This window comes from Ramularia collo-cygni, assembly GCF_900074925.1.
Source record: "Ramularia collo-cygni strain URUG2 genome assembly, contig: RCC_scaffold22, whole genome shotgun sequence".
NCBI classification, from domain to species: Eukaryota; Fungi; Ascomycota; class Dothideomycetes; order Mycosphaerellales; family Mycosphaerellaceae; genus Ramularia; species Ramularia collo-cygni.
Window position 1 is genome coordinate 71,039 of NW_019716276.1, and position 25,568 is coordinate 96,606.

The window sequence follows — 25,568 nt, forward strand, 5'->3', positions numbered from 1 at the left end:
AGGCTTGGACGACTGTCTGTGCGCTTAGTGGACGACACTTCCGGAAGATCATCAACCGCTGGCCTCTTTCTATCGACGTGTGGAGGCTGCACGATTGATCGCCGATCAGACACGAAGTGATCTACTTCAATTATAGGAGTGGATGACAAGTGCGGCGTCCTGCGCCTTGCCTGACTGCTCTCCGGTTGCAGTAAATGTGTAGATCTGGAGGCGTCGCACGCTGCTGGCGGCACGACAGCTTGCACGTGGCGCGTTACGTCTCCTCCGTCGTCCGCAGAGTTGTTATACTGCTGTAAAGTCGTCGCGGAATCTGGTGCTTTCGGCGGGTTGTGGGGATGAGCCACTTGCGATCGATAGCCATACTGGTCTTGCGGTGCGTGTCCTGGAGGTGCTACGTGCACGTCGAGACCTTACGCCATTTGGAGATCTTGACGTGAAACGTCGAACTGACCTGGTGTGACTTGTGATGCCTGTGGCATAGCTTGGTTCGCTGTTGGCACATACTCTCGAGGTACTTGGCTGTAATCAGAGCTGTCGATATGAGGATTCTTCATCGAGGCAAAACGCCCTTAGTCGTCTTTATGATGTCTTAAGGCGTTGTTCTCTGCAGAGTAGACAACTCTAGAGCTGCTAGAACCTTTACTACTAGCAGAGTAGTCCGTTGTACAATAGAGAGGGCAGTTGAGGGCGCTGTTTTGTTGATAATTTCCTCATGTCGACAGCTCTGGCCATAAATATGCTAAGGGTACATCTCTCGCGGCATTTCGTTGCAATACTGCTGTGGGAATCGTTCTGAGAGCGGCATACCCAAAGATGCTCTGCCACGCTGGCTCCGAAAGATCAACGACACGGATTCCAGGACCAGGTGCGAGTCCAGAAACATCGATGTCGATCAAAGGAGGAACCCGGCCAAGGTTACCAATATCCGCCCAGTCTCTGTCGTCGGGGATTGCAGCATATCGAGGGATGTCGTCGGACAGCGAGGCGAAGTCTTTGAAGATCTCGGTCGACGGCCGAGTATGGGGTCTTGCTTGAACCGAATACTCGGCAGTAGTATGGACATGACCGGCGCGGAACTTTGACAGATTGGTGAACTTTATTGGGCAATTCTCGGACCATGGACAGTCGAACATCTTCCAAGTTGCCAGGTCCCGAGAAGMTCCGTCCGCGACGCCTCGACCCTGAGGTGTCACGTCATCGGTGAGGCCAGTCGGCTTCAAAACGACGTTGTAGGTCGCAAGGAAGTTGGCCACACCAGGCCCATCGAGCAGGAGGAAGTGTCCAGGGCCGCTGCTTCCGATGAGATTGTTAAGCGGAGCATCGCCAGGTGGCTCCGTAGAAGCAATCTCGGCAAACATGGCTTGTTCGGCATCACACGCCTCCTGCAACATCACTGCATCGAGCGTGGTGGTGGACGACCCTGCATTAATCAGATCTGGTGTGAAAGATCTTCGTCGAGGGACTGCGAGACTTCGATGTGCTCTGGGCCAAGCAGCATCGAAGAGCCAACGTTGTAGTCGTAGTACCAAGGCTGGCTAGGATATTGGTAGCTGGAGACGAAACCTACCTCACCGACGGCGGGCGCGGAAAAGTCATCGTCGTCTTCAAAAGCCTGGGTGTCCCCGCCGTCGAGAAACAGCATTGCAGCTTCGTCCACGTCTCCGAACTCGTTGTCGTCGTCGTCGCCCTTTGCTGCTGGTAGATGACGCTCGGCTAGAAGTGTTGCAGCGGTAGGGTCAAGCTCAGCAGAGGGTGCAACGGACATCACCCGGCTATTCGGACCACGACCTTCCTGAGCTGCAAGCTCACCATCGAAGCACGCACGGACGAAGTCGGTGGACCCCGGTAGACCGATATGCTTGGTGCTGATCCCACTGGCGACAGCCTTCTTCGCAAGAGTCCGCTTTGTCTTRTTGGAGACAGAGGGGTTGTCGGTTTTCACTTTGCGGCCGGCGGCCGGCGCCAACACTCACATTGTAGGTGTCAGTGAGGTAGAAGGGGTCGAGGGGGCGGGATGTGATTGGGTTGCGAGCTCGAAGTCCCAGTGGGGCAGTGAGTAGGTCGTGTAGGTCGTGCAGCTCCGGTGAGGTGGTGACTTTGTCGGCGGAAGCGGATTCGTCGATCGTCGAGAGCCGACTCACTCCAGTGAAGTCAACTATGGATTGGACATACACGTCGGTGACACCTGCCGTACGCTAACTATCGCTGTGACCCAGTGCAGTAGCCGTTGATTTCGAAGCAGCACCTTGCGATTTGACACGAGCCTTCCCAAGATCCTCGGCCAGTCCCCGTCGATTGTCATGTCCACGGATACCATCAAGTGCTCCCGTCCTCTCGCCAATGCGACCGAATGAGCGCACGATCTGGTGCACACTGGCAGTTTGTGAACTGGACATCTCTAGGCCTCCCCAGGCGGTCCTCGCCTGTGGTCCATAGACGACTGATGGAATGAGAAAGTCATCACTCTTGATTTGCAGTCGTCCTGTTGGCGAACGGGCAAGAATCCCGATAATGTCTTCTGCTTTCGAGCAGCTAGAAGGGAAGGGGCGAGGCCACGCACGATGCCACCTGCATGATGAGGAGGCTGCCTAGCGACAGGGCACATCCAGTAACTACCTTACGTTAGCTATTGCCGAGACTGTATCGAAAGTCTCAAACCGCGAATCGCTCAAATGAAGTGCCAGGCCATTCGTCGATTTGTGGTTAATGGAGATGACCTAACATTGTCCACATTAGAACATCATCGCTGCGAGGCATGAAAGTACAGGGTTAGGGTTAGGGTGGTCATTTTGTCCAACGCGAGGTTTGGACACCCATTCCTCCCGCAATGACAACGCGTCTACGAATACTCAACGCATTGAAATTTGACAATGAACAAATACATTGTCTCCAATGGCGGACCAGATTCGACTGCTCGATACGTCAGATACATTGGTCGAGGACATTACCGCGTTCGCCGAGCAACATGGCCTTGAGCACAAACTCGGCGTGCTCCGGAGAGCTGCACGATTGATACAAACCGATGGAGACACAGACAGAATACCTGCCATCACTGACCATGAGGCGCTTATGCTGCATAATGCAGAGAAGCGGAAATGGACCCAACCGCCTCTCATGTACCTCTGCATCGCTGCCACAGCATTCGGAGCCATTGGTCAGGGCTGGGCGCAGTCGTCCATGAACGGCGCGAACCTATATTAWCCCAAGCTCTTTAAGATCGGATCGGATTCTCTACACGACACGCTGGTCGTGGGCCTGATCAACTCGGGCATCTACCTCGCAAACGGCCTCCTTGGCTCGTGGCTCGTGCTCCCGCTGAACAATCGCTTTGGGCGAAGGGGAGCAGTTTCCGCAGGAGCGATCGTTGCCTTGCTGTTCAACATCATCGGATCCTCTGCGGCCAGCTGGCAACAGCTGCTGGCCTGTCGTTTGGCACTTGGAGTGGGTCTCGGCGTCATCTCCGGAACGCTCAACATCTTTGCGGCGGAATGCTCACCATCCAACATAAGGGGCGGCCTCGCGGTTGCCTGGCAAGCGTTTTGCGCCTTTGGAATATTCATTGGCTTCCTCACCAACATGATTGTGGATAATAATCCAGAGGTATATGGTGGGCCGCTCAGATGGAGACTCATGTTACTTGCGCCAGCAGTATCGACAGTACCACTCCTGCTATTGCTCATCTTTGTGCTCCCAGAATCACCAGAGTGGTTTATAAAACACGGTGAACGGTATGACCGAGCTTTTGATGCTCTATGCCGGCTACGGAACACAGAGCTGCAGGCCGCCCACGAGATGCTAATGTTCCATCATCAGCGCAAGCGTAGCATGAAAGTCAACAATGGCTACATACAGTCACTACGGGAGCTTTTCACCATCCCTAGAGTCAGACGGGCGACTCTGGCAGCGTACWCCACGATGCTGGCACAGCAAGCATGTGGCATCAACATCATAGCGTTCTATTCGAGCACCATATTCGTGGAAGGAGGCTTCAACACCTATGCAGCCGAGTTGGCATCTACAATCTTCGGACTCGTCAATTGCGTTGGAGCTTTACCGGCAATATGGACCATGGATAGTTTGGGGCGCCGCTCACTGCTGTTGTTGACTTTGCCTTTCATGGCAATCACCATGAGAGTCGCAGKCGCAAGTTTCTCAATCTCGGACGAGCATTCAAAATTGAGATTCGGCATGACGACCTCCATGATCTATCTCTTTTGCCTGCTTTACTCTCCAGGAATGGGACCTGTACCGACAGTGTACTCTGCAGAAGTGTTTCCGCTCTCTCATCGCGAGCTGGGAACGTCATCCGCCGTTGCCGTTACGAACCTATTCGCCTCCCTACTCTCCTTGACGTTTCCCTGGCTACTCACCTCACTCGGCAATACTGGCAGCTTTCTGTTGTATGCTGTGCTGAACGTGCTTGCCTTTGGACTCGTGTTCCTATTCGTACCAGAGACGAAGAGGAGGACTCTCCAGGAACTTGACGAAGTCTTTGAAGTTTCAACGAAATCTCTCATTCGAGAACGAATGCGTCAGGTTATGTGGAGAGATAAGGTGACCATATGAGAAGATCTCGCCCCGCGACAGAGACGACGTCTGCGCGATAAGATCAGCAAGACTGTGCGCAAGACTTTGAAGCAATCACGCACCTTGTTCGACGTGCTCATCCAAAAGGCGAGCGCCGCAGTGCTGCGGAATCCGCGGAACCCGAATTTCCACTACTTGCGCGGATAGCAGTAGAAATAGTGGACTCGAGCCTGCATTCAAGCCATTCGCCATGGCGGCGTCGTACAACAGGCATTCAGTCCGCGTATGCTCCGCAAGCGACACGCGGAGGGTGTCATACCCACATCCGAATGGCTTTATAGTATATCTCTACCACATATCCCCCATCAGCTCACTAGAACCCATCAACCCGACTGACACTTTATACCAACATGAGCACTGACAACTGCACGGAGGTCAGCGCATTTTGTCCAGTTGAGGCAACAATCTACGGATAGTGAGTATCGATATGCAGGCAGAACAGAACGTCCTTGCACGCGTCAGCTTCCCATGTGTTCCAAACTCATCTCTTCCATGGCTGACCTGTAACAGYGTRCCAAATCTCGCCGCGAACATCACTCTACTTTCTGTCTATAGCCTATGTGCGATTCTACAGATCCTTCTTGGAACCTACTATCGAACATATACATTCCTCATAGCAATCACCGGCGGATGTGCGATTGAATGCTTAGGATATGCCAGCAGAATCTTCCTACACGACAATRTCTGGAACGACGTCGCTTTCAAGATCCAGCTTGTGTGCCTCATCATAGGACCATCTCTCATCGCAGCTGGAATCTATCTCTCATTCAAGCATATTGTGGGTTACATGGGACCCGAAGCGAGCAGGATACCTCCAAAGCTATACACTTGGATCTTCATATGCTTCGATATCTTATCTCTCGTCATACAAGCCGCTGGCGGAGCAATGGCAGCATCAGCAGAAGATGGTTCAGAAGAGTTGGAAACTGGAAACTCCCTCATTCTTGCCGGAATTGGGATTCAAGTGGGTACCATGTCCATCTGCGGTATATTTGCCCTGGATTTCTTCACAAGACATGGTCGTATGAAGAAGAGACAGAACCTCTCCCGGCAGACGGACTTGCAAAACCTTCCCACGTCTAGTCACAGGCGATTTCAAATATTCGTCGCCGCGGAGATTTTCGCATTTGCTGCCATCTTGACCAGATGCATCTATCGGTATGTCGACGATAAAATAGCAGCATGTTGAATTCCACTAACTCATACAAACAGACTTCCAGAGTTCGCTGGAGGCTGGGGGAACCCGCTGATGCGTGAGGAGACGGAATTCCTTATCCTTGATGGAGCTATGGTGGCTTTGGGCGTCATCACTTTTACGCTTTTCCATCCGGGGTTCTGGTTCCCTCCCATGTCGGGTCGATCGAAGAAGGTTAGTCCATCGCAGGGTGGTATGAGTACGGTTGTAACTGGAGGAGATGACGTTTCAATGGATGATCAAAAGTCAGCGGTTGGTAATACTGACGATTAGGTCTTATTTGTGAGATGATAGATATAGACGACTTCAACAGAATAGACATCACAGACTAGAAGCAGGCGGTTGCATACAAAGATCGCCCCTCTGATTGAATATCCGTAATTCCAACTAGCGCCCATTCGCCAGACCATCAACACCCTCCCCGCCAGCCTCAAGATCAAGGTCCCTCTCAAATTCCATCTGAATTTGAATAACCTGCTCAAGTTTCTGCCGATCCAGCTTCTGACCATGAAACTGCGCCAAAGACTTCGCCGTCCGAATGACATTTTTAATCTGTCTGCCATTGATATCAGCCTGGGCAAGACTATCATAACCCTCATCATCAATCTCCACACCCTCATCATCGACCATCATTTTCCCCAGGAAATTCTGCCACACTTGCTTGCGACTCTGCATTGTCAGGGAGGAATATTTTAACGGCACGTGAATTCTCGACTTGAAAGCGTCGTCGAAAGTGGCGACGCGGTTGGAAGTCAAGAAGAGGATTCCTTCGTAGTACTCCAATACTCGCAAGAAGATRCTCACGAGACTGTTGCGCTGCATATCATGCAGAGAGCGACGTTCCAGGAAAATGTCGGCTTCATCGATCAGCAGAACGGCACGCCAGGTAGAAGCCATGTCCAGAATGCGAGAAAGTTTGTTGTCCAGCGTCGAGGCATCAGTCCCCAAGTCTCCRCTCGAGACCATGTAGAGAGGTCGCTTGCAGTACTCTGCCACTGTTTCAGCAGTCAAAGTTTTTCCAACACCAGGCGGACCGTGTAGAACTAGGATGAGACCTTTGCCTTTACCCTTGACGATATCATCGAATCCATTACGCTTCTGAGTGTGGTTGGCAACTAGAGCTTGTACGAGATCTTTCTGTGTTTCTGGTAGGACGAGCTGCTTGAAGCAGTCAGAGTTCCAATCCGGACTGTTGAGCTTGTCGACGAAGAAGTCCAGCCATCGCTTCTCACTAAAGGAGAATCCACGAACCGTGGCGGTGGCCAATAGGCATTGATCGTCTGTTAGTGGGTCCAATTCCAACCTCTCCTCCGGGACCAGGTCGAGATCTTCATCACCATCATTCCCTTCATCATAGTCATTGTAATCATCATAATTACGTCGACGAATCTTCTGCTTCTTGCCCTCCGTCTTGAATGGACGCAGGTTGAAAGCGTAATTGGCATTCAAACGGTGAAAGGTCTTGGTATCGACCACCACGCGACCTTCAACGTTATATCTCTCGAAACCAAATTGCGTCTGCTCGAGCGCGATTCCATTGTAGCGGCAAAAGTGCATGCCGGCATATGACTCCATCCGTCTGCCACGGTCAATCAATTGACGACGAAGAGCTTCTGGATCCGCATGGTATTGAATGGGATATGCACATAGACTGTTGATGGCCACGGCGCCCGAGAATGCGGGTACCAGACGGTTCGTGGATCGGTCGCCCAAATCTTCGCCATCAAAGTCCACAAATTCAATCCACAGTTGAAGTCCTGCTGGATCACACTGGTGTGCGTAGTTGGTTAGGGTGAAAGCTCTGGGTTGGCCGAATATGGGAGCGTAGATTGTCATGCCGGGGCGGAAGATTGTCCAGAGATATTCATACGACATCAGGCCTTGCTCTTTCAAATTGTCCGACTCTTCAATCGTTTCTTTGAAGTGCTCGTCGATGAAATCGAGAAGTAAGTTTAGATGAGCAATGGCTTCTTCATCCTCGAGGTTTTCACCTGCTTGCGCCAATTCGTCTTTGTAGTGGAATAGAACTCGATAGGGAGCATCGATGGTGATGTCCTTGGTTTGGAAGGATACGCCGGGGAATTGGCTGATGGTGTCCTTGAGGATATCCTTGAGGTGTTGCGAGTTGACCTGGAATGGAGATGAGTATGGATGGGCTTAGAATTAGATGAGATGCTTACTTGGAGAGAGGTCTTCTGGACTCGGGTATTGCCGCTATCCATGTGCTTGACCAGACAGCTATCACAAATGTTAGGAGGGGAAGACTTGATGGGATAGTGTGTTGCCTTACAGCGCGAACTTGCTCCACCAATTCACTTGATCTGGAATCTCCTCATCGACAGTCTCCGCCTGATTGTAATGTCAGCATTTAGAGGTATCTTTGTTCAAGCATCCGCAACCCACATAGTAAGCTTGATTCTGCTCTGTCCACTTCTTGGTAATGTGCTTCAGTGAAGCTTGCATAGTCTCAAGCTCTTCAATCTCCTTGAGCTTCTGAGCGGTGTCATCATCGATGTTGGGGTCTTCCACGACGTTGTCGCCGTTGACTCTACCGAGCGTCTTGCGCGGTGCTCGACCACCAGTCGACTTGCGTGGCGTCGGCTTCGTGTGGGCCATTGTGTGGTGCAGATCTGGTGATGGTGGAAGTTGTGTGAGGTTGAGTGATGAGCAGAGTGAACCTCAGACAGGCATATGATCAAAAGGATGCAAGTAGAAGGTGATGTAAAGAGTAACGTACGGAAAGTGGCAGCACTTAAATAGGACGAAGCATTTGGAGGAGCGACGCATCCCAAGGCACCAGCCGGCATATGATTCGTGAAAATGAGTCAGGCTGCTCTGCATCTTACTTTGATCGTGGCAGCAACCGTCCAAAGAGCGTCCTCAATGGGCCACCGCGCATAAACGGCATGCGGTGGGAGGAATATGGTTGGTCAGGCTTTGAGCTTCCCTTATCGATAACGATGCAGAATCTAGGCAGCTGAAGGATTCCATCCCGCATGTGAAATTGTACGAAAGGCGGGCAATGGTGGTCGGATTTTGAGCGCTAGGCAGCAGGAAAAAGTGGGGCCGCCGCCGTACCTTCCAAGGTTATATTGTTCATTGTTGTTGTTGTACCTTGGCCGCCACATTAAACCTCTATATTCCAGTCATCAGCATTGCATGTACACCGTGGCCCAAAGCGTCTTACCGACCTACAACAAATCATCAACTCCAATCATTGCGAATGTAAGCGGCAATATTCGCCCAGGCAGCTATTCCATCTTCCATTCGATACCTATTCTCGTGGGGACTTTCGCAATCACCGCAGGATCGGGACGGTGGCCACGCTACTTTGCAAACCTCGACACCTTCKAGTCCATTCTTGCCATATCCTGAGCCGTGGAACGGGCATGACGTGGAAGACTGTTGGTGTGAGAAGTATTCCATGACCAACACCTCGTCCAGAGCTCGCCATTGCTGGACATGCGACTCTGCTGATTGGGGCGTAGGGAGGGCTATGCTGCAGACCGACAGCCTCCGAAGTGATCTCCGGGAAAAATCAAGATTCTCGTTAGGACGGATGATTTCAATCTTGACAATCCTGTTCAAGGTACAGCCTTCCATGACATCGTCCCTCGCTCCATTGACGTGCGCCTGCGAAGCAAGACGTTCACAGCATTACCGGTCGTATTGCCGTGATTGAACAAGTGCTGCCCTCTCCAAGTTTCTCCAACCCTTCCAGATACATTCGCTCGGCTTTCAAGCAGTCTGACAAACAATGCACGTGCCTCTGATGTACTTCTTCCCCGACCAGGGTAACGAAGCGGGCGGTCGTTGTTGTATGCACTACCAGACCAGCGAGAAATCCAAAGATGTTACATGAAATATGGCACACCAAGCAAAGAGTAGAGAGCCGCGTATGTTCAATCCAGTCCAGAACGCCTCTATCTCGGGTATCATTCTTCATACAATGCATGGCCTGCACTCATCCTCAAGCTCATGCCAACCCTACCGCCTTGAAAGCCCTCATCTTCCAACCTTCAAAGGAATTGAGCTTTGGCCTCACATCCAGATAGAAGCTCAAAGGCGTCAAAGCGTCCCTTCCCTTGTAAAAATCAATCACATAATCCACCTTCTTCCCACATCGATCCACAACCCAATCATGCCGATCGAAAGGTTCCTTGTATCCCAATAGTGAATTCCACCTCGCCCGCGGCGTAAGTTTCTTGCTATCACCCTGAAAGCTCACGAGTTTTGGCCCACCACAACGCTCACTACCCCATCCTTCCTCCCATTTCTTAACCTCTGCCCAAACTCGCTCGTTGACGGCGTTGTGAATCGGCACTACAGAAGACATGTCGGCAGGATTTGCCTCGTGACCTTTTCGCTGCATGGCAGAGAAGAATTGTGATGGTGATGGGTAGATCCAATTGCCAGATGCTGCATCATGACCTGTATCTTGTTCGCTATTCGAGGGCAACGCAGCTCGTTCGGCGGAGTTGAGAGTGGAGGGATCGGAGATTGCACGGGGAATGCTGCTGACTTCACGGTCGGTGCTGAGTCTGCTTCTTTGGTTTGGAGTTTGCAGTGTTGCTTGTTGAGGGATCGTTTGCCAGGTGTTGGTATCGAGAGACCATCGAGTTGGAAGTGCTGGATGGATTGTAGGATGTGGCGGTTGATTTGCTGAATGATTGCCGGATTTGTTGGCTTGAGCAGCTCCTTCAAGCCATTGCTGTCTTGTTCTGTGATCTACAGGACATTTTTCTGCTGCATCGGCACCATCGGGAGGCATTGTGGCGTGGAAACGAGATGGACAGCATGGGAAAGTTGAATCATCGAAGTTGAATTCACCTGACTAGCTCCCGCTTTCCCGTGTCGGAGCTGCCTCCGTGCTAAACGTCTTCTTCGTCATGCTGCCATCTCGACCTCATTTTGTCCAAGGCGTAGTCTTTCATCAAGAATCTCGTGCAGACGGACAGACTCCTTACGCCTTTCCTCTCTGTGTCGAGCGGTCTTTGCGTGCTCTCTCTCCATGAAAAGGGCGAAAAAGACGCCCATTATGACAACAAGTGAAGGGACTAGCGATTAGCTATCGAAGTGGAAGAAGGATGTCAAGACGTGGAGGTCACGGCGATAGAAAGGGTTGTTCGCACGAGAGAGACGTACCAACACAGATCCTGTAAGTAAGCAGCAAAATCATCATGAGAGACGTCTTGAGTTATTTTGGCGAGCGCTCTACTTTATGCCTGCGAGAAGTGAGGCGTGTGTGGAGAGGTTGTGAATATTGCAGTGATTATTCTGGTTTGGTGAATGTAATGTAAAGGACCGCCAGTCCAGTAAGAGCCACCTTTTGTAYACTGTTTGTTGCTGTCCACAGCGCCTTCCTCTACGACTTCTTATATCAAGAGTGGTTGAGGCAGATTCGACAGTACCCGCAAGATGCCGTACATTCCATATTCATGCAGACCTACTCGTTCCTCCATTCTGCGTTCCGTTGCTTCGTCACGGTGCCCGCATGATCACAATCCCACTGCGTCGGCGTGAGAGAAAACATTGAAGCAACGTTCTATGCGCTTTCTATATACAATCTACATCACTTCAATGCTTATTCATCTCCATTCCTGTCGCTATGCAATGGGAAGCATCCACGGTCCCTTTCCATCTCTAAACACCTCCTCATGATAGTCTTTACAGATATCCTCAAATCCCAGCCACTCTCTCGTCTCATCATTGACATTACTATGCTCCATCAACCACGCCCTTCCACCACCCTTTTGGCGTTCAGCCGGCCACCAATCCCTCTTTGAATACTCATCAGGACCAGCATGAGCAATGGTTGATACCTGCTCACTAACCCAAGCATCATAAAGCGTCCTCGCATACTTCTGCGACCAAAGCTTATCCCACCAGGTCTCCCGCAAGACTTTTCTGCCATCTCGATGTGCATTGTGATGGATAATAGCAGGTGTGTTTCCAGTCCACAGATTGGTGAAGAGTGGAACATCATCCCACTTTAGCTCTTGCGGCAGGCCCGAATCCGGTGTGGAGCTCCAGAAAGGCGGAGTGGTGGTGGAAATATCACTTGCCAACTCATCCAGACGGCTTCTCTCCCTCGCAATACCCAATTGCTGCTCTGCTCTGTGCATTTGATCTTTATTGTGAAAGGTGWGCCATTCCAGATCAGTCTCGGAGAACACTGTTGGAATGCCAATCTCCGATCCGTAGTCGAATCCCACACCAAACTCGAACCTTCCGTCGTCCTCCAATGCGGCTTTTTCGCGCACTTCTTGGATATGTTGTTCCGGCCATTGCGCTCTTGACTTTGGACTTGTATCAATCAGCCGTTCAGCCTCTCGTTGCCTATCAGACAAGCCATCGCGACGCATCGCCTCTCTCCAGATCGACTGGTCGCCGGCGATGTGACCGAAGACGTATTGATCGCTGCCAACATTCGTCTCACCGCCTTCATTCAGAAGTCTCTCCGCTTTCATGAACATTTTGCGCATGGCTCGGACAGGTCCAATGATGACACCAGAGTTGAGATATCTTGGCCGAAATTTAATATAGGGATTCTCTTCAAACCCTACATCAGTGTCGGTACTTGGGCCAAAGATATCATTCGGCAAAGATGACTGTGGCACCGCATAGCATGGAGGGTCGCCCTCTGTCCAAGGCCAGCATCTCTTCTGACTGCTAAAGACAATCTCCTGCTTCATGTCGTATTTGGAGGCGACAGCTCCGAATTCATCAGTGATACGCTTGTTGGCTTTGGCGTTCATGGCAAAGTATCGATCAAGGACAGTCTGAGGTCTCAGCTGGAACCAAATATCAAATCCATCAACGGTGAGGACCAGGTCTTCATCCTGGGAAGCATCCAAAGAGACAAGGTACTTTGCGATGCCCGATATCTTGGCCAAATGGGATCCGCCTGCAAGTAGACCATCATTCTCAAAAGTCTCATTCCAGTTCACAATCACTGGAGCAGGATACTTCAAAATCCCTGCAGTAAGCATCGTTTTGCAAAGATTGGGATCGGGACCATTGGCCGGGATGACCAGATGCAACTTTGCGGTTGATGCATCGAATATTCTCGCTTTGTAGGGCAAAAGTGACAATGCCCCTTGAGGCTGATACTCGAATGTCAGTCGGAGGAATGAGGCGTCTGTGGTGATATCTCACTTACAAGAGCAATGTACAAGATAAAGACCACCCAAAAGAGTACCAGTAAAAAGAGGATTCGGCTCTGATGTCTGAATATGGCCCGAATCCCTATCCTGGATCCATCACCCTGATGAAGTTTGTTTGTCATTCCCGGCATGGGCGAAGAGAGCCTGAGCAACGCCATGAAGTGATCCTTGTGGTTTGTGCGCCTTGATGGTAGGAGAATATGTCACAAGCTGTGCGCAATCATGTCGATAGATCCGGCCAGTCTTCTCAATCATAGGGAAACCTGAGATAATACGTGAGACCGTGACACGCGGCTGTGTAGGAGTTCTTGTGTCATATGGGTAGGGTACAGGGACCGCCCTGCGAAATGGAAAATGTCAACCCTTCATCCCCATTCGTCATGTTGCGCACCGAGACTGCTACCAAGCCTGCGTCCTGGCGCGCCGAGTATCCGGAACTTGATGATGAGGGATGAAAGTTTTTGGCCTCCGCGGCCGTTGTGCAAATTATGTGCCGACTTCCTTTATAGACTGGCGCCACAAGTTTGGAATGACATGTCCCGCAGCCTGCAGGAGAGTTTGGTACGATATCCATCTTGTGTCGGGTGAACCTTATGACGATCTCATCCCGATCACGACTTCACTACAAGTGTAATACCTAATCGTATCGCACCCGAATTGCCTTGATGTTAGCTTCTTATACACATCTACTCCGTTTGTACATGGATGAAGCCTGCAGACTTCTCTCCAATCATCAGCGAAGCCAAGTCGCTCATCATTTTGCCAAGACGGCGTTAGTGCGCGTGTGGCTTATGCTGCGGCTCTTCGCCACAGGAATCATTACCGCCTGAGGAATAGTCCGATATCCTTCATCTCTTTACCATAATGCCCCAGCTTAGCTTAGCCTAGGGTAGGGTTTACTTTGACTCGTGTACACTCTCCGCTCAACGCTGATGTTTGCTTGGCACAACCACATCTTCGACCACTGCCAGATGAAGACGGCTTTGCGTGTCAGATCAGCGGAGAGGTATTTTGGGTAGGATGTTGTACGGACAAGATTTCTCACGACTTCACAACTTGTTATCCTTGGTGAAGTGAATGCAGGCAGGTGAGGCCTTTCAATTTGCAGGAATATCGTCTCCCACTATAAAAGAGTGCAGACAAGTATCACAACACACAAGCAGCCTCTCAATTACTACTTCTGCTCGCTGATTCCACACTTTGCCAAGCAGCTATCAACAGCCTGAACCAAGYTTGTAGGCAATGAAAGTCTAAACTCTTCAATATTGCTCCCGTCAATCTGGTTGATTTCCCCCAAGGTGGTCTTCACAATCTCATCATCAAGAAAGAAGTAGTTCTGCGCGACCTGAGAGGTGCCAGGATCACTATCGCTGAATGTCGCAATGAATGTGGCAGGTTCACATTGGTGGTTGAACTGGTAGTGAATCGATCCCAAAGGGAAAACTGTGGCCTGGAAAGGACCGAGCTCCTGCACAGTAATCTGTGTCGTTGGTCGTCCTTCGGTAGCATTGGCCAAGAAGCCATTCTCAAGCATGAAGCCCGTCTGGAATTTGCCCTGCACGACGGTGAAGAATTCCGTAGCTCTGGGATGTGTGTGGGGAGAGTTCATCGAGCAAGGGTTCAAGAAACCGACAGCAGAGGCAATGCCTTGATCTGCCAATATCGGAAAGTTGTTCTGATTCGCGAGGACGAAGCGGCCGCCCTTTCCGAGTGGAGTGGCACGGGCGCCATAGTCGAACACGAGGCGTGAACGGAGGGTTTCATCGTCGAGAAGTTGTTTGCCATCACCGTCCACAGTGAGGAGAGCATTGAAGCGGCCGACATTCGTGACTGCGCCGAGTGCTTCTTTGGCGAGAGCGACGTTTGCGGCTGACGCAGCAGCAGCGGCGCTTGAAGCAACGGAAGAGGCCGTCGAAGGTTGGTAAATGGTCGGTACTGCGAAATCTGCGGCTGTGGATGAAGTGCTTGTTGTATCATGAGGCAGTGCAGAGATGCTGGCCGCAGCGCCGAGGCCTGCAACAATGTATCGAGCGATCGCCATGGTGTTTGTTGAATATGTTGGGTTCGTGCTGGAAGGAGAGAAGGTATCCTTATACCTACTTGAATTTTGGCAAATACTGTCATGCAATTAAGGGGCTGGTGTGGACCTGGCCCGTCTCAAAGGATGCCGCAGGGCAAGACATGCGGTACCTGGAATAAGCCACATGCACAAGGCCTGCAGGGGATGCCTCGTCGCTGTCACACTGCGCCAATCCGCGGCCACTCAAGTTCGATCTATTTTGCTTGGCAGTGGTGTTACCTGCATGGATGCGTAAACACAGTACGTACCTATTGGCCTGGGGATGAATCAGCTTGGCACGCTATATAGGCAATCTCCCAGAGGTTCCTCATCTGTATAGAATACAAACCACTTGCGATATTCCGCATGGAGAGCGCTTGAATTGGTGAGTCGGTACGACTTGTGACTTGTCCGTCAAAGTACAAGGTGCCTAACCATCAACTTGTGCCATCCGTGACGGTGACCCTTGCTCGCCAAGGTTTGCTTAGGATGGAACAGCGTGCCCAAGGATTGTAAGATGATGCCTGTAAAGCCACGCACGCTTCCAACCAGCCATCCCCGCCCGCTACTCAGTAAGCCGCTCTTTCTCACCACTGTCAGTGTCGCCAGCCTTCATGCTCGCTACGACAGCCTTTGCCCTTCTTCTTGCATCGACATACATCATAAACTCTGAATATGTCCTCGGCATAACCTTGATGTCTCTATCCACAGTAAAGGTATAGTTGAACTGTCCAGTGGGCTTCGCTTGGCCGTGCTCTACATCTCGAACCTTGGTGTCAACGCGTACCTGGACGCGGGTCTGTGGTGGTGTTCCAGAATTATCACCCTCGCCTGCGACGACTGGTGGATCGGTGTAAACGACTGTGGCGGTTAGATATAGAACGCTACCAACAGGCACGGGATTTTGGAACGTCGATGGATCAAGCGATACCTATGGTGAGGTAATGTCAGTGATTGATGCCATGACGGAGTTGATCAATTGAACGTACAAATGTGGGTCGAACGTGGGCGAAACTGGCTGCGCAACAGAATGCAAGTTCAAAGGTACTCTTGAGCAGAAAGCCGCCAAAGATCATGAATTGATGCCTGTTCCGATACTGAGGCTGCATAATGCTCGCCGTGCTGAGCCTCGTAGCATCCATGAACTGGACATTCGACGGTTGACGAAGAGGATCATTTGGGTCATGCCATTTCAACTGCCTTTGCCAGATGGCATGGATCAGGTCACTTTCCTCATCGTTGGGCGTCTGCTTTAGTAGTGATCGCTGGAGCAGCTCTTTCCGGTGCTTGCTATTCTCCTCGCCTTGGGCGTAGAGTTGCCTCTCCTCCTCTGTCTCGGGACGGATGGCAGGGATATTGACAGGCTTCTTCGTTCCCGGGTCTAGAGAGACCATGGTGAACTGGCACGTAAGGAGTACATCCTCAGCTCTCGCGGTCTCACCTTCCTTTGGTGCTTTGGCAACCTGGAGTGTGATTTCCATACTGCTTCTACCTGCCGCATATGTCTAGAAGTGAAGCGTGAAAGTCAGTATTGTGTGCATCAAGTGTCGACGGCAGGAGCTGATTTTGATGTCTGGAACATCCCTCCATCCGCTTACCACTTTGCCGCTATACTCCAAATCACAAATCTCCGTGAGCGGATTGTTGATCGTGATTCGGTCACATGCAGCCGTCACAGTGGAAACTCCTTCGCCGGTATGATTGTACGCAACAACACCAGAAAGAGCATCAAGATCCATGAGAAGAGCTCCAATCCGAATATGACCAGAAGCATTCATATATGTGTCCAGCAGCCATGGGTCTTTGCCTAGGGGCAAGATCTACACTTACTGCATCAGTCAGTGAGCCGATGTAAGGCCACACTTACAGTGTCTCGCTGTAGAAGAGTGATCTGCAAGATCCGAGGAGTGTTCAAGTACAGTGAACCGCTTCTTCTCAAGACGACTTCAGTCCGATATGTGAACCTACCACGCTGTGATAAGATTGAGACATGGTTCGCGGTGACAGATCACGATTCGCTGGAGTCTCTGACTTTCCAGACGGCTCTTGCGTATTGCCATCTGCCTGCTGTTTCCGGAATGCCTCCACCCAGGGCATTTGCACGCGTTCTTCTGTGAGCGCCCTGAAAACGCCATCGGTCCGGTCAGGTGCTGAGACTGAAAACGCTCTTCGAACCTGGGAAGGCCCAATCTGACGAATGCGAAGAATGTTTCGCAGAGCCACACGTTTGGATGCCATGGTGTGATGATTGTGTTGTTGTTCGGGATGAAAGATTACGAGATGTTTCCATCGCGCCAGGATGCAGAAGCCAAGCCGGTCTTGCCCGAGCTTCCCAGCCTCCCGTCTTCCATCGCCGGCGAAGCAACAGAAGGTGCAAGAAGCACGAGTCGCGGCAGTGACTACGGGCCAGCCACTGCATCTCGCAGACGGCAGCTTGCTTTGTGAAGCGTAGGTACACCACCATCTCGTCAAGGTACTTCTGTCTCACGTTGCGTTCGCCTCGCGGTATCGGCAGGTCTCGGTCGCACCGCATCTGCCGGCCACTCTATAACCAGGCTTCCGTGCTTCGGAATAAGAAAGACGGCATGAAGAACTTCGCCCCACTGCTGTCACTGCCAGCATGTCTCATAACCCTCACGTATAGTTATCAAGTAGAGGCGAACGAGAAACCATGGCCGTACAACCTTCCGAGGTCAGTCAAGTACTACCCGGAACACGAAGGCCATATCAGGCGTGGCCTCGAGGCGCAAGAAAGACTAGCATGGGAGGACCCCATTGCGATGAAAAAGATGGGCGATGATGCAGGGGAGAAGTTTCTCCTGGACTATTGGCAGTGGGAGGTGGAGGAGCAGGGCTCTCTTAGTCTTGGTAACTTTGGAGCTGGTACCAAGGAATACTCCAATGCTTCCCTTGTTGCAGCTGTGATGCCGCATTGCAACAACAATGGACGGAAACTGGGCCTATTCAAACGAAACATCTTCGCAAGAGAATTTGAATGTCCTTCCGGGACGAAGTCTTGCAACTCAATTGGATCCGACCTTTGCTGCAACACATCAGATTCCTGCGTAGAGACGTCCGAAGGAATTGGCTGTTGTCCTAGCGGAGCCGCGTGTGGAACTGATGTCGCAGGCTGCGATACAAGTGCGGGCTTTAGCAGCTGTCCCCAGGGAGTTGGATGCTGCATTCCTGGAGCAGAGTGTTTAGACAATGGCTGCGTGTTCTACGGGACGGACACTATCACGGCTACTTCTGTTATGACCACGACTGCTCGACCACAGTCATCCTCCCGAGTGGATCCCTCGACAACGGTATCTGTTTACACGACAACAGCGACTGTAACCATCAGCGGCGAAGACAGAACAGAAACTACCACTTTTGTCTCTCCGACGACCGTGATCATAGAGCCGTCTTCGTCTAGCTGTACATCAGACTTTTTCTCCTGCGCATCCTCTCTTGGCGGTGGTTGCTGTAGAGATGGCCAAGTCTGTGCGGATGATGGTTGTATGGATAATACATCATCTCCAACATCTGCCACTGCAGCGCCTCCGGTCAGGCCAACCACTTCTGGCACCTCAGTTTCCGCAGCAGAAAGCCCTATCACGACGATCATCGGTTCCTCCCAAACGCCAGCTGGATGCCCAACTGGATTTTACATGTGCTCTGCCGTTTATCTCGGTGGCTGTTGCAGAGTGGACCGTAACTGCGACACTACCTCGTGCCCTGCATCCGAAACTACTGCAGTCGCGACAGGCCCTGGCGTTTCTGTAGGCGTAGCAGGGCGACCATCTGGTGGTTCATGTGCCAGTGGTTGGTCATCTTGCGCTGCAAGTGAAGGAGGAGGATGCTGTCCTACCGGCTACTCTTGTGGGGCGTCATGTATAGCGACTGTCAGCGGAGCGGGTGATACTAGCAAGATTGCCCCAGAGTCTGCTGCCACGCTGGAGAAAGTTTTGAAAGTCGGATTTCTCAGCATGGCCATCTTGGCTGGTTTTGGAATGGTGTTGCTGTGAGACTTTGCGAGTCTACGACTTGATACCCGAGAATGATGTAGAGAAGGTTGTTATGTTGATATGTAGTGACTTGGAACGAGATGTATGACCCGGTCCATGCTGTGGCGGTGATTCATCAGACGTATGCATCGCGGCCATTATGTGCGCCCGAAGAATGGTCGTCCAAAGAGTACTTAAGGTACTTCCCTTTCAACATACTTGCGGCATTTGAGGCATTTTGTGCAGTCTGCTTCTATCGCAGCCCCGATTGACAATCTCCTTAATAAAGCACCATTCTTCCTACCCTCCAGACTGACTCGACAACCCCGCCTTCCACATGATTTTCCAACAGCATCGTTGTCTTTGAAATGGATTCTACAGTCTATCACATGCTTAGGATTGGTATGTGGCTGATTGCTAGCGCAAAGTTAGGTGGGGCGGCGAAAGTCAATGCGGGTTTCACTTGGGGCAGTTGACCTCCACAGGTCATAGCAGCGATACCACCACCTTCATGCACTGCGTGCGTTTTCGTTTGCGTGAACCGAACTAACAGCAACAAGTGAACAGCTCCACATGGAGCAACGTCGCCTCCGCCGCCTCCTCCCCGCGCCCTGAAGACTGTGGTCTTCCAACATCAGGCATGCCCTTCTCCCATGAGCTCTCTACGGAGAACAAGAAGCTCATCAAGGCCTATCGCACCGAGTGCGCCGGGTTCTCTGCCTCCATCCTGGCGACTGGAGTCTCTTACCCCTTGGATTTCTTGAAATCGCGCATGCAAAGCTTCGGCTCGCCCTTCTCCGCCACCGTGAAAGATGCGTACAAGCAGGAGGGTCTGCGGGCGTTTTGGCGTGGAGTGGGCTCACCGCTTATATCAGTGGCCATTGTTCGAACATCGGCGCTGTCCATATATCAAAAAGGCAAATACTTTACGGATCGACAAATCACAGAGTTGACGGGTAAAAGCCCGCTCGCCATGGCCAACGCCCCTGGAAGTTATCCAAATCTCTACACTGTAGCTTGTTTTGCACCGGCTGGAGCAGTTTCTGGAGCGGTCGTCACTTTCGCTTCATGTCCGTTTGAGCTCGTCAAGCTTAACGAGCAGCTGGCTGGGAAACTGGCACGGGACAACGCTGTCAAAGGTGACAGCGCGGCGCAGACAAGACAGAATGCAAAGACAGGGGGAGCATTGCGGAAAATGTGGAGTCTCTGCCGTAATGGTGGCCCATCACGCTTATACGCAGGATTCCGTCTACACCTCCTTCGGGATCTCATCGGCACCAGCATCTACTTTACCACCTATGAGACTGTCAAGCAGACAATGGGCAATGCTCGTGGAAACAGCCCAACAAGCCCTGCGGCTGTGATTCTTGCCGGTGGCTCGTGTGGTATCATGAGCTGGGCAGTCGTATGTTGTATCTGGGTGTTGTTCACATGGTGGAATGCCGCTAATTCGTCTCGTAACACAGGTCTACCCTATTGATGTGTGCAAGACGGTCTATCAGAAAGCACTCCTCTCTGCCGGTCCCACAGAGAAGGTGATACGGCCACGAATCAAGTACTTTGGAAAGGGCGCTTACCGCGGGCTCGGTGTATCATGTCTACGGAGCTGCATGATAAACGCAATCTTTTTTTCCACCTTTGAAATTTTGAAAAAGGCCATCAACTCGATTGAGATGGATTGACCGGGCTGCACACTTGCACACATACACACCACGTCGACTTTCACATACGGAGCGACTTTGTTAAACTAGCGCGGAGTTTTTGGAGGGAATGGATCCACCATAGCAGGGAGCATTGGAGTTTGTTCCAATACCATACCAAGGGGAGAACAGTGGTGGTGCTTGGCTACCTTATCCAATGGAGGAATGTTATCAGCCAAAGAGAGCATGACGAATGCTCAATTGATTGAAGGGCGTCGCAAATGGCATGGAGTTCATTTCGATCCTTGTTGCGAGGCGTTAGAGGGCGGACTTGAGCACAGCCGCTCCAAGCGCTGGCACGGCGTGTTCAAAACCACGACCCATGCACACACATTGCGGGAACGAGCCAACGAGACTGTTCCTTGAGACGAGCAGTCGCGGGCTAGCATCTCGCTTCTATATACTTTAGCGACCGAATCTATAACTTACTACAGCTTCTTCCCCATTCTTTCACTTGGTACATCTCGTAAAGACGTTCGGTCGCTGTGCCAAGGCATGCTTTCTCCAACGTACGACGGGAACCGGTTTCTTCACGGACCACGCTTCATGCCAAAGCGACCCACTGCTCATCACACACCATTCAGCTCCATATTGTGCAAGGCGACGCGAGAGGTGAGAGATCCCTGCCTCGCCATGCATGTATACTGTAGATTGTGGGTAGCCTCGCTCGCACTTGGAGGGGTTCGCAGATGCTCGTGGACCCCGTTGCCCCGTGCGACGCGGACGATCTTGTGAAACAAATCGCCCAGCCTCGCTCGGCATCATCATCGACGCGAGGAACGGCTGGGAGGCTACGATTCGTCGATCCACTCGAAATGGTTGTCGCGCAATGTCACCACACAACGTAAGCGCAGGGCCAGGCCTTGTGATGAGATTTTGACGTTCCCGTCCGTTTCGTTGCTGCAAGACCCGTAAGTAAGTTGGTGACTCGAGAGCAAGGTTTTGTTGACGACGGACGACGCGAAAGCTTTCCCACCCTCCATCCCGTCCCTCCACAAACTCCACTTTCACAAGCCTGGCCGCGTGCGGATGACCCAACCCAACCCTGCATCTGTACCCAAAACATTCACCTTGCACCTGCCTGCCATTCTGTTTATCTTCTGATTACCGGGAAGGAGCATTCGGAAGCCCATCTCTGCCTCTGCCTTCCATTCCTCGACTCGCACAGAAGAGTTGCGGAGCGTACAACATCCCGGAGGAACCTAGTGGAACATCTCATGCGAATGCGCGAGTTACGAGCACGAACCTCGAGATGGTGTTGTAGGACAACCGACGTATCGCATCTCCCTCCCAACTCCCCGCCGACTTTCCCATGAGACATCCGACGCAGCTCGGGAGCCTGCTGGCTCTACTTTTCTTCTTGCTTTCCCCCGGAACAGCCTCAGACCCGCTGCCATACAATCCCACACGAATACTTCTCGCCCCGAACTCGACTTTTGCATACTTCTTTGAGCCTTCAAATACTCAGGGCGTGCTCCGTGTGGTGGATATACAGGATGCWTTTGCGACAAGTACACTCTCCCCGACGACGCTTATGGGGAGTCTGCCTTTTCTCAACGACAATGAGCTGGTGGCATACATCCCAATTGTTGAGCCTTCAGGGGACATCACAGTTGTTGCTGGAAGTTGTAGTGCTGGACCGGGGGAGACAAAGCTATGGAGATTCCAACCAGACTTGGGGAAGGGTGACGGGAGCGGGACATGGACCTCACAGCAAACATTGGCAGATGGATCAGAAGCAAGTGGTCTACCGGGAATGACTTTTCTRGGCAACGCAGTCGGATTCGCTGCTGATGTGAGTGGCAATGCAATGGATCTGGATTACTACATCTTCGGAGGGATGTGTCCCTTCCCCAACAGCACTGCGGAGACATGGGTCAGCGCTGCGAACTACTCCAACGCGATGCTCTCGTTTTCACCCAGTGGAAATGGATACGACATTGCCGCAGCTGCCAATCGGGCTCCACCCGTTGCTGAGGCTGGATTCACCATGACAGGACTCACACCAACATTCTCGGTTCGATCAAATAGTGGCAATCAGACTCAGCAACAAGACTTTTTGTTACTTGGAGGGCATACTCAGGAAGCGTTTCTCAACATGTCACAGATTGCACTCTACTCTCTACCGCAGGAGAGCTGGACCTTTCTCTCGGTACAGCAGCCTTCCAGCACCAAGACTGATCTGGCTCTCGCTGCTCGACAAGCTGCAACTGAAATCGAACCAAGATCTGGACATACTGCAGTACTCTCCGAGGACGGCACGCAGGTTGTAGTTTTTGGTGGATGGGTTGGAGACGTTTCGACCCCAGCCATGCCACAATTGGCAATCCTCCACCTTGGATCCGAGTACGGCGGAGATGAAGCTGAAGCATGGTCGTGGACTATTCCGAGTCAGGAAAGCACTGGACTGGTTGCAGGCGAGGGCATATATGGTCATGGTGCAACTCTTCTTCCTGGAGGCGTTATGATGGTTGCAGGAGGGTACTCGATTCCAGCCTCTCCTTCGAAAAGGAACGTTAAAAGAGCTGCTTCGGAAAAAACTTATCTTTTCAACGCCACAACCGGTGCTTCGATCGACACATACAATCCACCTGCCTACGTGGCACAGTTCCCATCCGCCAAAGCCTCATCGGATGGACCTTTGAGGAAGACGTCACAGCAGACTGGACTCGGAGTTGGTCTTGGAGTTGGAGTTGTTGCATTGCTGGTGCTGATTTTCTTCTACTTTTGGTACGCACGACGTTTACGCCGCGCACGTGAGGAGCGTGAGCGAGAGTTGGTACATTCTTCCGATGGCTCTTATGCAGCACATGAGGAGCCATTTTTGAGCAGCGGCGGAATCGATGGAAGAGGCGGTGATCCATGGGCGATGAAAGACAATCCCAACAATCCCGATGGAATGGCACAGGCTGGATCAACAGGTCTGTTCGTCAACGCACTGAGTCCGACTAGAGGGCTTCGAAAGGGACTGATATCAAAACCTTACAATTACGAACAAGCACCGAGGTATGATGAGAATAGAGCGAATCGTGGCAGCGGTGGCATCCATCCTATTTTGGAACGACAGGACGAAGATGAGACTTCTCAGGATGGCCACGTATTTGCGACACCTCTACCTATTCAGAAGATCTATCAGGCAGAAAGGGGCTATGAGACCAGCCCAGAGAGGAGACAGAGGGAGTTGGAGGCTATACTGAGCCGTAATAACCCCAAGAATCCTTTCGCAGATCCACCACCCAATCCTTTGGGAAGCCATCCGGTGTCTCCAGTAAGCCCAATACGAGAGGATTTCTTTCAACGCGGAACAAATACAAACAGACAGGGACATTCCCCTACCCGCCGTCCGCTGACAGCAGAGACCGAGGGCTCGATGAACTGGACAATCGTTGATGGCCTCGCTCAACCTTCAGAAAACTCGGGGTCAACAGGGCGCTGTTCTCCGACAAGAACTGATGATCGTACATCCTCTACATTGAGTGACCAGTCGCAGCGGTCTGTGGTCTCGGCAAGCTCAATAACCAGAACAATGTCAACACACACTGGCAAGCTTCTCGTAGCAGCTCTGGCCAAAGACAGCGCAATAGGATCTTTCGGTGAACCGTCTCCGAGGGAGGAAAGAGGCAACGCCATGTCTAGTAGCGGCAGACGATCACCATTCCGCTTATACAATACAGCGCGAATGCCTACGTACGATGTCAAGGGCTCGATGACCAACCCAGCACAATCCACCGATTCCTTCAAGACAGCAAGATCGTCTTTTGTCCATCTTCAAAGTGAAGGCGAGGCCTTGCTTGGAGGACGTCCGAAAGATGACCCCTATCACCGGGCGCTCGCCGCTCATCAATCCACTTCTGGTGGAGGAATGTCACATCTCTACAATGATGATCCGTCATCCACGCCTACCAGAAGAAAGCAGGGTTGGGTTGGCTCGCTCAAACGCGCTTTGACAGCCATGTCCACAGACAGAACTTTCAGCTTCACCGCTGGTAGCGAAGTGCTCACAGCCCTCGCAGACGACTCGCGTACCTCGTCTTCAAGTCCTACCCGTCCCCATCACCCCACAGAAGACTATGGAGTGGCTCCCCGTCGCACAGTTTCCGATGGCGGTGCACTCCTCAAGCAGAAGAGGGGTGAGAAGGATTGGAGTGAGGACAACAAGACTGCTTACCGACGCTATCGCGACGACCCGGATCCCGGAGATTGGGGCGAACCTTCGCAGAGCGCAGACTTCGATGGGGATAATGAGTGGGATGTGGAAGGCGAGGGAGGGAAGCGCGATGTTCAGGTCATGTTCACAGTCCCCAAAGCAAGACTGCGGGTCGTGAATGCCGATGTTGAGCGGGCGAGTCTGAGGAGTGCGAGTGATGGGGCCATTAGTCGGAGTGAGAGTATCCAGAGTCTCAGGGCGAAAAGAAGCCGGACTGAATGGGATAGAGTGGTACCGCTGCCGAAGACGGCTGAGGAGCACGCGGATGACATTTTTGGGACCTCCGGGAAGAAGAAGGCGGTTTGAAGGTGTAGATGATTTCGAATGCTGTACCTTTTGGGATTGGAGCAATGCAATGGACATGCTGGGATGGACGATATGGCACATGATTGAAGTTAGCGAGAGGTGTTGGGCGGCGTTTTGATTTAAATGCAGCGAAGATGATCTTGGACTTCATAGGGTATGTATGTATGGATGCATAGAACTGGCACAGTATTGCGAGGCATTGAAATTTTCAAGATCACATTGAAATGATGGATCATGACCGCTTTCCCCCACGCCCTACAAGCTTTTCATGTGTAGAGTTGAAAATGGTTTGTCGATGAAGTCGTCCTCTCCTGCTGTTTCGGGATGAAAATCGCGAGATTTAGGGCTGAGACAGGGAT

General features: G+C 51.7%; 13 protein-coding genes; 5 read left to right on the forward strand and 8 right to left on the reverse strand.

Annotated features, from left to right (window-relative positions):
* Positions 1–710: 710 nt before the first annotated feature.
* RCC_10340 (uncharacterized protein) lies at positions 711–1,358 on the reverse strand (the record flags this gene model as incomplete). Its single annotated transcript, XM_023775571.1, has 1 exon — positions 711–1,358. The coding sequence occupies one exon, from the start codon at positions 1,356–1,358 to the stop codon at positions 711–713; it is 648 nt and encodes a 215-aa protein (XP_023631339.1).
* A 71-nt stretch (positions 1,359–1,429) lies between these two features.
* On the reverse strand, positions 1,430–1,765 carry RCC_10341 (uncharacterized protein; the record flags this gene model as incomplete). Its single annotated transcript, XM_023775572.1, has 1 exon — positions 1,430–1,765. The coding sequence occupies one exon, from the start codon at positions 1,763–1,765 to the stop codon at positions 1,430–1,432; it is 336 nt and encodes a 111-aa protein (XP_023631340.1).
* Positions 1,766–2,892: 1,127 nt separating this feature from the next.
* RCC_10342 (related to transporter (major facilitator superfamily)) lies at positions 2,893–4,566 on the forward strand (the record flags this gene model as incomplete). The annotated part of the gene is made up of 1 exon (XM_023775573.1): positions 2,893–4,566. One exon carries the CDS (start codon positions 2,893–2,895, stop codon positions 4,564–4,566), a length of 1,674 nt encoding a protein of 557 aa, XP_023631341.1.
* Positions 4,567–5,473: 907 nt separating this feature from the next.
* On the forward strand, positions 5,474–6,055 carry RCC_10343 (uncharacterized protein; the record flags this gene model as incomplete). XM_023775574.1 has 2 exons in its annotated part: positions 5,474–5,745; positions 5,800–6,055. 2 exons carry the CDS (start codon positions 5,474–5,476, stop codon positions 6,053–6,055), a joined length of 528 nt encoding a protein of 175 aa, XP_023631342.1.
* A 114-nt stretch (positions 6,056–6,169) lies between these two features.
* RCC_10344 (uncharacterized protein) lies at positions 6,170–8,398 on the reverse strand (the record flags this gene model as incomplete). XM_023775575.1 has 4 exons in its annotated part: positions 6,170–7,912; positions 7,963–8,020; positions 8,073–8,131; positions 8,186–8,398. 4 exons carry the CDS (start codon positions 8,396–8,398, stop codon positions 6,170–6,172), a joined length of 2,073 nt encoding a protein of 690 aa, XP_023631343.1.
* A 588-nt stretch (positions 8,399–8,986) lies between these two features.
* Positions 8,987–9,385, reverse strand: RCC_10345 (uncharacterized protein; the record flags this gene model as incomplete). The annotated part of the gene is made up of 1 exon (XM_023775576.1): positions 8,987–9,385. One exon carries the CDS (start codon positions 9,383–9,385, stop codon positions 8,987–8,989), a length of 399 nt encoding a protein of 132 aa, XP_023631344.1.
* A 373-nt stretch (positions 9,386–9,758) lies between these two features.
* RCC_10346 (related to CYT2-holocytochrome-c1 synthase) lies at positions 9,759–10,553 on the reverse strand (the record flags this gene model as incomplete). Its single annotated transcript, XM_023775577.1, has 1 exon — positions 9,759–10,553. One exon carries the CDS (start codon positions 10,551–10,553, stop codon positions 9,759–9,761), a length of 795 nt encoding a protein of 264 aa, XP_023631345.1.
* An 835-nt stretch (positions 10,554–11,388) lies between these two features.
* RCC_10347 (uncharacterized protein) lies at positions 11,389–13,079 on the reverse strand (the record flags this gene model as incomplete). XM_023775578.1 has 2 exons in its annotated part: positions 11,389–12,888; positions 12,945–13,079. The coding sequence occupies 2 exons, from the start codon at positions 13,077–13,079 to the stop codon at positions 11,389–11,391; spliced, it is 1,635 nt and encodes a 544-aa protein (XP_023631346.1).
* Positions 13,080–14,122: 1,043 nt separating this feature from the next.
* On the reverse strand, positions 14,123–14,989 carry RCC_10348 (uncharacterized protein; the record flags this gene model as incomplete). The annotated part of the gene is made up of 1 exon (XM_023775579.1): positions 14,123–14,989. The coding sequence occupies one exon, from the start codon at positions 14,987–14,989 to the stop codon at positions 14,123–14,125; it is 867 nt and encodes a 288-aa protein (XP_023631347.1).
* Positions 14,990–15,572: 583 nt separating this feature from the next.
* On the reverse strand, positions 15,573–16,999 carry RCC_10349 (probable acyl-CoA thioesterase; the record flags this gene model as incomplete). XM_023775580.1 has 4 exons in its annotated part: positions 15,573–15,938; positions 15,997–16,512; positions 16,606–16,827; positions 16,976–16,999. The coding sequence occupies 4 exons, from the start codon at positions 16,997–16,999 to the stop codon at positions 15,573–15,575; spliced, it is 1,128 nt and encodes a 375-aa protein (XP_023631348.1).
* A 593-nt stretch (positions 17,000–17,592) lies between these two features.
* On the forward strand, positions 17,593–19,017 carry RCC_10350 (uncharacterized protein; the record flags this gene model as incomplete). Its single annotated transcript, XM_023775581.1, has 1 exon — positions 17,593–19,017. One exon carries the CDS (start codon positions 17,593–17,595, stop codon positions 19,015–19,017), a length of 1,425 nt encoding a protein of 474 aa, XP_023631349.1.
* Positions 19,018–19,364: 347 nt separating this feature from the next.
* RCC_10351 (related to CARNITINE/ACYLCARNITINE TRANSLOCASE) lies at positions 19,365–20,678 on the forward strand (the record flags this gene model as incomplete). XM_023775582.1 has 3 exons in its annotated part: positions 19,365–19,398; positions 19,557–20,401; positions 20,463–20,678. The coding sequence occupies 3 exons, from the start codon at positions 19,365–19,367 to the stop codon at positions 20,676–20,678; spliced, it is 1,095 nt and encodes a 364-aa protein (XP_023631350.1).
* A 1,330-nt stretch (positions 20,679–22,008) lies between these two features.
* Positions 22,009–25,209, forward strand: RCC_10352 (uncharacterized protein; the record flags this gene model as incomplete). Its single annotated transcript, XM_023775583.1, has 1 exon — positions 22,009–25,209. One exon carries the CDS (start codon positions 22,009–22,011, stop codon positions 25,207–25,209), a length of 3,201 nt encoding a protein of 1,066 aa, XP_023631351.1.
* Positions 25,210–25,568: the final 359 nt, after the last annotated feature.